This window comes from Labrus mixtus, chromosome 8, assembly GCF_963584025.1.
Source record: "Labrus mixtus chromosome 8, fLabMix1.1, whole genome shotgun sequence".
Taxonomy (NCBI): Eukaryota; Metazoa; Chordata; class Actinopteri; order Labriformes; family Labridae; genus Labrus; species Labrus mixtus.
In genome coordinates, this window is record NC_083619.1 from 5796991 (window position 1) to 5807058 (window position 10068).

The window sequence follows — 10068 nt, forward strand, 5'->3', positions numbered from 1 at the left end:
TATCCTTTCTATAGATAGCATCACAATCCTATTACAATTATCCTGAAATGTCCTAGTGAGCATACTGCAGGGAGAACATTCAGACCGCACATGCTTCAGCTACCTCACTCGACTCGACATCAGAGTTTCCATCTTTTTTAGTTAGTGGAATCTCTGTAGTCCATTTTCAGAGGACTTATGACTCTTCAAATCAGGCGGGATCAGAATAGGAGCGTCTCAGATATAACACACACTGTTCATGTCTTACTAGAAATGTATTAATAACTAAAAGAAAAAGATTGACCAATAACTCAAAGAGACTTTTAGAGCATGCAAGAAGCATGCTCTAAAAGTCACCCAGTGTGGCTACATTAGCAAACATATTTAATTTGAGCAAATAACGACATTTGGTCAAGTAGGGTACTTTAATATGATTTAATATGATGAGTATTTGCATTTTATACAACTCATTACTAGTATTGTTTGTATTTTGACTATAACAATAAATACAGTGTAAAACCTCTTTACATAAAGACAACAAAGTTGATTAGTTGTGAGTCCATGTTACAGGTTTCTGTTGGTTTGATTTGTTAGCTGTTCCACTGAAGGTGATTTAACCTCAAACTGTTTAGATGGTTTGAATAGAGTTTTACCGTTCCAATACCACAGATGATAATTAAACATTTCAAAAGAGAGAACAACATTTGTATGAAGTTCTCTCTCATTAATAGTTTCACCTTTTCAGAATCACTTTGTCACCCTCTGCAAAGCCTGATTGTGTCAGACATCCTTAGCTTCATAGCTCTGAGTAACAAGTTCAAACTATCTCCACTATGTGCAGCTATATTACAAAGGCAAAATGATCTGAGTGCTTATTGCACCATTGATCATAGATTGGTTTTGGGCAATCCCTGAAATCTTGATTAGCCACTCCAGGTGCTATCTTGTAAATAATGACTTGCTATCTGCTATCAAAGGTGGGACCTAAGATGCAAACAATAGAGTTGCTGTCTTTCACTCTAGCACATTTTGCTGTGAGACTTTAGGATACAACTTTTAAATACAAGAATGTAAGAAACTGTGACACCTTAGATTGTCTGGACACAACTCTGTAAATATATCCTTGACTGCATGTTGAGCTTGTTTTTCATAGTACAAGCTACATTTATGAAGTTGGAAGACAGGTTTAAAAAAATGATTGTGACTGTTACAATGGATGACATCATGTTTCATGACTGAACATCCCCATGTTTTTACAATGAAAACGTTTCATGCACACAAAACAAAATATTGTAGCTTTTTAAATACACATATGACTATTGTTGCAGAGCAAAGTTGGGGCAATGACAGTTACAGTAATTTTGAACTTACTAGTTTTGCACCATATATATTTCAAATAAATAGTCACTAGATAGGGACCAAAGGTAGTCGGATCCATCAATTAATTGTCATAAAAAAAAGTAAAAAGTCAGCAAGAGTTTGGGGATCCTTACAGTCATTTTGGTCCACACTTGCTTATGTCTGTAAATGTTTTAGTCCCAATATATCAAGTTCTACTTTCTTGTGTTTTAAGTAAAAATAAAGATGTTTACTTAACAACAAATATGCTACCACATTGACCCAAAATCTTGTCTTCGTCTTGCAGGTACTGGCGATGATCTCCATCCTGTTCATTATCATTTCCACCATCTCGTTGTCCCTCAACACCCTGCCGGAGCTCCAGGTTGTGGATGAATTTGGACAGTTCAATGACAACCCCAGCCTAGCTCACGTGGAAGCCGTCTGCATTGCATGGTTTACTATGGAGTACCTGCTCCGCTTGCTCTCTGCGCCTGTCAAGTGGGATTTCATCAAAGCCCCCCTGAACATCATCGATTTACTGGCTATACTGCCTTACTATGTGACTCTCTGCCTAACTGAATCCAACAAGAGTGTGCTGCAGTTCCAGAACGTGCGCCGAGTGGTCCAGATCTTCAGAATAATGAGAATCCTGAGGATCCTGAAGCTTGCCAGGCATTCGACAGGGCTGCAGTCATTGGGCTTCACTTTGCGAAGGAGCTATAATGAGTTGGGCCTGCTGATCCTCTTCCTTGCCATGGGCATTATGATCTTCTCTAGCTTGGTGTTCTTTGCTGAGAAGGACGAGGACGCCACCAAATTCACCAGTATCCCCGCCTCCTTCTGGTGGGCCACCATAACTATGACCACTGTTGGTTATGGAGATATTTACCCACAAACCCTGCTGGGGAAGATCGTAGGTGGACTCTGCTGCATAGCAGGCGTGTTGGTCATTGCCCTCCCCATCCCGATCATTGTCAACAACTTCTCTGAGTTCTACCGAGAGCAGAAGAGGCAGGAGAAGGCCATTAAGAGGAGGGAAGCACTTGAGAGAGCCAAACGAAGTGGAAGCATCATATCTATTAATCTTAAGGATGCTTTTGCACGTAGTATGGAACTGACAGATGTGTTAGTGGAAAAGAGAGAGGACAGTAAATGTCCTGTGGACAATCACCTGTCGCCCAGCCGCTGGAGCTACCACAAACACTACTCTAATGCAGAGGTTGGTAGCCCAGCAAAAACCCCACATTCACATTACCAAGAAGTGGCTCAGCGTGGCTCCCCTGAACGACTCAAACTTTCATCCAACAAAACTACCCCGCAACATCTCAACCCAAAGCGAATGGACGACACTTACACAGAGAAGGCAAGTCTCTCAGAGCAGCAGGACAAAAAAGTTGAAGAGAAGAAGGAGGTTAAAGTCTTGACATCGACGCAATCCCGGAAAATCTCTCCAGATCTCAGCACGGTCAGAAGATTCTCTAGAGTAGATGAAGATTTGTTATTGGAGAGAGGAGAAAGGAGCTCAAAGCTTCCCAGTACTGAAGCGGGTCAAACTGGTGGTAAATATCAGAACATCCCCCCTCCACTGGATCTGAGTCAGATCAGCAACATTGAGGCGAACCGAGGCGTGGACAACATCCAGCCGATGGGCATCATCAAAGAGGGTTTATATGAATTTGTTTCCAAGTCAAGAGAAAGCACGACTGCAGATGTGGGTTTGGGGCAACAGAGAGGGGATAATCTTGGGGTGACCTATGACACCATTAGCAGCTCCATGCGAGATTATAAAAGCCCGCAAAAGACAAGGGCCCTCAAGGTTGATTTAATTGAAGCTAAAGATGACGTCCTTATGGCTATGATGACACCTGTGATGACCCAAGCTGCCACTGGTTCAACCAAGGGTGCTCAACTACTTTCAGAAGAATTGATTCCCAGGTTTTCTCCCTCTCCTGGCTCTGCAACGCAGGACACTAAGTCTCCGTTGGCAGTCCTGCAATCTCCTTCTCTGTCACAGAGATCTGTCAGTCCAAGCAACTCCCAGAGGGAAGGTGAGGGCTCAGCAGGCAGAAGCTTAGAAGGTGAAGGGCAGCACACTGGCTTAAGTCACCAGGGAAGGAATCACATGGAGAGGTCTGCTGTTGGCTCAAGCAGCAGCGTAAGCCCACTGTCGTCTAAAGCTAGCCCACTCAACTGCATCCAGGAGCTAGTAACCATCGAGAGAGGGTTGGAAGGTGAAGGAAGGGAGGCAGCAGAACAGAGGGGAGAGAGACGAGAAAATCATGTGGCTCTTGACGGGAGCCTGACACCACCCTGTGAAACAAGCATGTAAAGCCATAAGCACAGAAACTTTCAGAGTCTGGGATGCCAAATGGATGGTTGAGGTAAATGTTTTGAAGAATGGATGAGAGCAACTATCCATATCAAATCTATAACATGGTGTGGACACCACTATCATGATTTAAAAAAAAAAAACAGTATGGCTGTGTAGATTTTCTGGAGAGATGTGCTCATCATATCCCACAGGACTTTTGCACTCTGCAGTACTGACCAGAAACAGACGTCTATGCTGTTTGGTCACATTTCATTCACGGAGTCCCAAGCAAATACTCGCTTTCTGGGTAACTTTTGAAAGACACTGTCTCCTGTCAGTGATATTGACTTACTTTTGAAGACAAGACTGATAAGCTGCAGAGCAAACACTGACAACTGAAGAATCTTTCGGGGCTCAGATGTGAGCATTAATATGAAGCCTTGTGTGAATGAGAATATATTTACTACTGCCCTGAAGAGTTTTTGTGTACAGCTCAATAGGTATTGTAGATTCCTATTGCTTGCTACACTATATTAACCAAGGCACATGGACTGCCCAAACAATTGCTGAGCTCAGGTTTTTTGATTGTTATCAGGTGCATGCATGTATTCTAGCACAAAGCCAGGAGATCTCCATGAAACAGGCTTCCATGGTCAAGCAGCTGCATGCAAGCTTCACAAGATTGATATACAACATGCCACAACTGGAGCCAAAAGGTGTGAGATCTGGGTTTGGCAGATGTCAGGAGAATGCTTTGTTCTAATTCCAATCTTGGTCTTTAATCAGTTATATGTATAGGACAATGCTCGTCAGATCTAGTAGAAAGCTTTTTCCGAGGAGTGGCTGCTGTTAGCAACTCAAAGGAGGGTCCACTTCCTTATTAATGGCCACTGTTTAATAATGGGCCATCCATCAGGTGTCCACTGACTTTGGTTGATATAGTGTAGGTAGGCCTTTTTATAATGATCTACTTATAACACCAAAGAAATAAAGAAAAGGCAGAAGGAAATCATATTTTTTACAATTGTCCTACAGTTTAAAATCTTTTGCAAGACTTGAAAAAAACAATGATCATTTATATTCTGTATCATGGGTGTTGCTTAATCTTTATTCTTTCAGTCTAGGTGTTAATTATTTAAGTGGGATCTGCGTCAAACACATGAAACCTGTGATTTTGTTTTGAAACCGTTAGTGTGGACTAATGGGGGGCATGTTAATCTGCTGTTTCATGAACACTGATGTTTGTCTCAATGCTTCATTTATGTATATTTAATTAATGTATGTATCCGGTTTTTTGGGGTCTTCCTTTCCTTTAATATAAAACCTGAAATGAAGCAGGCACCTGAAAGTTAAAAGGAGGCACTAGGACACATAAACACAAATACAGTTGTGAAATGAGCAGAAAGACATAAAGACAGATAGTAAAGTGCACAAGGAGTGTGACTGTAGTTCACTAATTTGTCATGTGTGTGAGCACACACTGCCTGTGCCCCCTCTTACATGCTCTTTTATCTCATCTCTTCTCAAAGCATTGATTGGTCATATTTGATGGTGTGTTTAGGCAGCCCTCGTAAATTCAGAACTGTGCATGTAGTAACACACCATCTGTTTTGGTCTCTGTGAGACTAATGTGTTATTCAAGATTAATTCCAGTTATTAATCATATTGAAGTTGTCTCCATCATTTCTAACACCAGTAATGGAACTACTCACTGGTGAATTGCTGAGATCTGGGATGAATGTGGCATCAATAACAATTAGCCAATATGACCAACGGGTCAAGAAACATTAGCAGGTCAGCCAATCATACAGTTTGAAAAGAAACCTACAAAACAAGTCAAATATAAATGTACAAAATAATAAAGGGGTTAATGCTAACCATAATGCATCACAGTGTACAGAAACACGGTAGACGCCATGTTGGAAATGCTTTCGCAACCAATCTTTCGGTCAACCTAACAACAGGCCAAGAGGCGGAGCTGAGGCGGGCCCGTCAGTTAGGTCAACCACGCTTCCTATTATGAATAACTCTTATCCTTCATAGAATCAAAACAAATGAGTTATAACAATTCACTCCCCTCGTAATGTGTGTGCCGATGAAGACATGAACTATTCAGACCAATTAAGTTTTGTGAACCAGGCTGTAAACCTGTTTATTTCTGCTGTAAAAACTGCCATTTCTGAATGGGTGTGTATGTGACTTCAGGTGCTTCTGCAGACTGTCTCTAGGGGACACTCGAGGAACTGCAATTTTTTGCACTTGCACATTATGCTTTATTTTTTTTTTTTTAATTTTAACACCAGAGGTTACTGCTTGGTTTGAACTTTTCTTTCAAGCCTGCCTCTTCACTCCTCCGGAGTTTGGCCCTTTCGGGACAGGATTAAACTAAACTAATGTTAAACTAATGTTGTACAAAAAGTATTATTTAAGCATACTGGACCCTTACGCACAATTTTCCTATACATTTTTTTTTTGGTGGAACATTTCCGTTGAACTGTTTTTAGTTCTGCTTTCTAAACTAACAGGTTTAGATATTATGGATAAACTCTTGGCCAGTTTCTTGACCCTAGTTTTGTCGCCACACACTCAGACCTCAGGAATGAACTTTGTGACCATGTTACCATGACCAATTAAAAAGATGGAAAACTATTAATATAAGACCAAGTGGTAACAGTCAAGTAAACTCTCCGTTGAGGGAGGAGGTGCAGGTTCACCATCCTGGCCCTCAGTCCTGCAAAGACCTTTGTTTCCCTCTAATGGCCCCTGACCTAATGGTGACACACACACTGTGTGTACTCTTTTGACATTTACATACATGATGACTGGAGAGAGAAAAAGACAGTGAGTGTGTCTGTACGACTTATTTTGCAGGGGTGCTGCTGATTTTGTACAGGTAGTATAATAGCGCCCTCTGCAGGCGTTCAAAGGCACTTGAATGAAAGGACCTGATGCCTCTCTAGCACTGAGTAATTTTATTGAATGTTTTTCTTAGATCAGCTGTGCATTAATGCAATGATTAATAACACATGCTGACACATGTATTGGTGCACAATGGATGTCTAACACACACAGTGCAGGATGAGTGTGTAGTTTGGGGACACAGGGTGAAACATGAATCATCACTGTGTTCCTACTTACTCTTATACTGTCATATTTTCTTGTCATTTAAACATAAGTTGTTGCATTTTTATAAGAGGAACTTGGAGCTGTGTGTTGTTGTTAACATCTCAGTATATTTAAAAAATGGGTGCCTTTTCATAAATAGACAATTTATGAGAAGGTGAAAAAAAACCTGTATCCTCAATATGGCCAGATTTTTGTTGTCGTCGTTGTTGTTTTGATTTTGTTTTCATCCTTGTTATTCTCTGTTAGATATGTTGGGTGTTTTAAAACACAAATCCTCAGGTTGTCAGGTTTTGCAATCCTCCTACAGTTTCACAGTTCTGACCTCACTGTGCCACAATCAACTTCTTTCAGCAAATTCACTTCTTTTGAGAAAGAAGTGGCTTCAGTTACGTTCAGTAGCAAGCTCAGCGATTGGATCACTATGGTGCTGCAGCAGAATACTGTACATTTCAGCCATGGCACTGCACTTAATAAACAGTGACAATCAGTAAAGATGATTATCTCAGAGAGAGTCGCCACTGAAGCTTTAAAGATGCAAACAGAGAAAAACACTCTATCCGTCTGGTTAGGGTCGGGGGTGTTGATGTATCTCCACATACACACTGTTTCTGGGGGTCAGTATCTAAAACATGCCAGTCAAGGAGTGCTTTCAGTGGGATCTTTTTTGTAGAAATCCCTGCTCTTTCAAAAAAAAAGAAAGAAGTCAAGTGGAGAAGTTGGTTTGTTCAGTGGCTAACAATGGCAACCATCCTGCAATGGCTGAAATGACTTACATTGTGAGAAACGTGCAGCGAATTCACAAGCCATATTAATTTAAAAGCACAAATAAAAGTCCAACAGAAATGCCATGTCTGAAATGTGCTAAAAATGAAGGAAAGGTCATGCAAAAAGCCAAAACAACTATATTAACATAAAATGCATTGCTAATACATAAATGATACAAAGTTATAAAAACACACATGTTCAGAAAACATCTGCACACAGGGGATGAGAGAGAGGAGTGGTGGCTCTGTCAGGGCAGCTCCGGGTTGACTGGAGCTAGTGCTACATGGCTAACTATGTTCTATTGCTAACCCACCCCCACTTCACTCATCACCAGTCCAAAGTCCACGTTGACTTTAGAGAGGAAAAAAGGGTGGTTCTTTTGCCACACTGGAGCACTTCTGTTAAACACTGGATTTGTAGTGTTTGTCTATTTGCAGTTGTTTTCTGAATATGTACATCTATTTGATTTTTGCATTGTTTATGTATTTGCTGCATATTTGATGTTAATGCAGTCATTTCGGCTTTGTGCAGCATGTGTCTTTATTTATTGAAGGCCACCGTAGTTTTTGGAAAACATAAATCTTTGTTTGATCACATATGAGCTCTCTCTCTACAGTCAGTGGCTGATGGTCATGTCTCTGTGGTAGCATCCACCACAAATAAACCCTGCTTTATTTTCTGAAGAGTGAACATCATGTTGTGCTAAAGAAGGGTTGAAACTTCTGATCAACACCTAGACATATGTTGACTGTTGTTATAATTCAAGTGAGAAGTAGGCTCTTATTCACTTGAATGCAATCTGACCTCTTTTTGCCACATGCAGAATCTCCCCCTGCTGGCTTTAAGTAAAAGTGCAGGTTAAAGGACGTTAACAATGGCCTCACATTTCAGATATTTTGGCACATGACTTGAAATCTCTGACTCAGACTTGAAAGCTCTGCCTGCTTTGTTTGATCAGATGTGGCTCTCCGGTACAAAACGTGTTAGTTTTTTTCCCCCCATGCTGCAGACCAGGGACCACGTCATTTAGTTTACAGTCATATAATTATTCAACCACACAATCAACACTGTCCTTCATCTCTCCTGCCTGCTCTTCTTCTTGTAGTATGTTTGTCATGTTCCACTCTTCCATCCTCACTTTATTTAACTGTAGCCTGTGAGATGATTAGTCAGTTTCATGATTTGTAAGTCAACATAATGATAGTGAATGATTCAGTTACCAATATGCAAGACAAATAAATGTGTTCATGTGACCTCCTTCTGTCCTGTTTATTTTATACTGTATATATATATATATATATATATATATTTGTATGTGTGTGTGTGTGTGTGTGTGTGTGTGTGTGTATGTGTGTGCGCGCGTGCGTGCGTGTGTGTGTGTGCGCGCGCGTTTGTTTGTGTGTGTATGTGTGTATAATTGTGTATGTTGAACTACTAACATGACAAAAGGCCTCACATGTTGCAGGTTTACATCATGTCAGAAGGTGATGGTCATTTAATTTTACAGTTTGCACCAGATAACAAATGGTGAAATTATTTGGGACAAAGTTTATTTACTGAAATGCATTTCTTAATTAGGGCCCGAAGCACTGACAAGTGCGTAGGACCCTCTTGGAACCCAAAGGATTATTAGGGCCCGAAGCACTGACAAGCGCATAGGACCCTCTTGAAACCCTAGTGATTATTATTAGGGCCCGAGCACGAACTGTGCGAGAACCCTCTTGAAACCCTAGCGATAATTAGGGCCCGAGCACGAACTGTGCGAGGATCCTCTTGAAACCCTAGCGATTATTATTAGGGCCCGAAGCACTGACAAGTGCGTAGGACCCTCTTGAAATCCAAGGAATTATTATTTTTCTTCTTGCAAAACTTGCAACTTGCGCCTGAACGTGCGCGAAAACTCACCAAACTTTCCACGGTCATCAGGCCTCGCGAAAAATGTTATATTCTGATGGTTTCGTAAAAAGAATTTCACAAAATGGCTCAGTGGCGCCCCCTTGAAATTTTCAAAATGGCCTCCCCATAGAGGGGTTTTTCACGTACACTCACGAAAATTGGTACACATATTAAGCTTCAAAAAACCCGACAGGAAGTCCACGAATTCAAGTTGAATTTCACAAAAATGGCCCAAAATCGTTCAAAATCACAGATTTCAGCGTTCCTATTTGAAGGATCTTGCCCGATCATCCGATCGCCACAAACTCAGTGTCAATACGTTCTAGACAGGCTCAGCATATCTCGTTGTGCTCTGCACGTTATTTCGTCAAAGGGCGTGGCCGTGGTGCGTTTGAACTTTTTTGTGCGTTTTGGCAACTTGCCAAAAAAGTAAATGCTTATATCTCAGCTATGCAGTGTTCAATCATATTACAATTTCTCATGCAGGATACGGGACCCGTCCTGAACACATCCATGTTTTTAATTTTTGGATAAGTCACAGCGCCACCTGTTGACAACAGGAAGTTACTGATTCTCAATTAGCACTAGCCATTGCTACACGGTAGCTCATTTCCCCCTAAAAATTGGTGTGGACCATGCTAACATCTTGG

General features: G+C 41.1%; 1 protein-coding gene across 1 annotated transcript in view; it reads left to right on the forward strand.

Moving 5' to 3' along the window:
• Nucleotides 1-8433, forward strand: part of LOC132978661 (potassium voltage-gated channel subfamily B member 2-like) — a 30368-nt gene extending 21935 nt beyond the window's left edge. The window contains exon 3 of the mRNA XM_061043915.1: nt 1625-8433. Coding sequence (XP_060899898.1) covers nt 1625-3649 — 2025 coding nt within the window. The 3' untranslated portion in view covers nt 3650-8433. The remainder of the gene's footprint in view (nt 1-1624) is intronic.
• Nucleotides 8434-10068: the final 1635 nt, after the last annotated feature.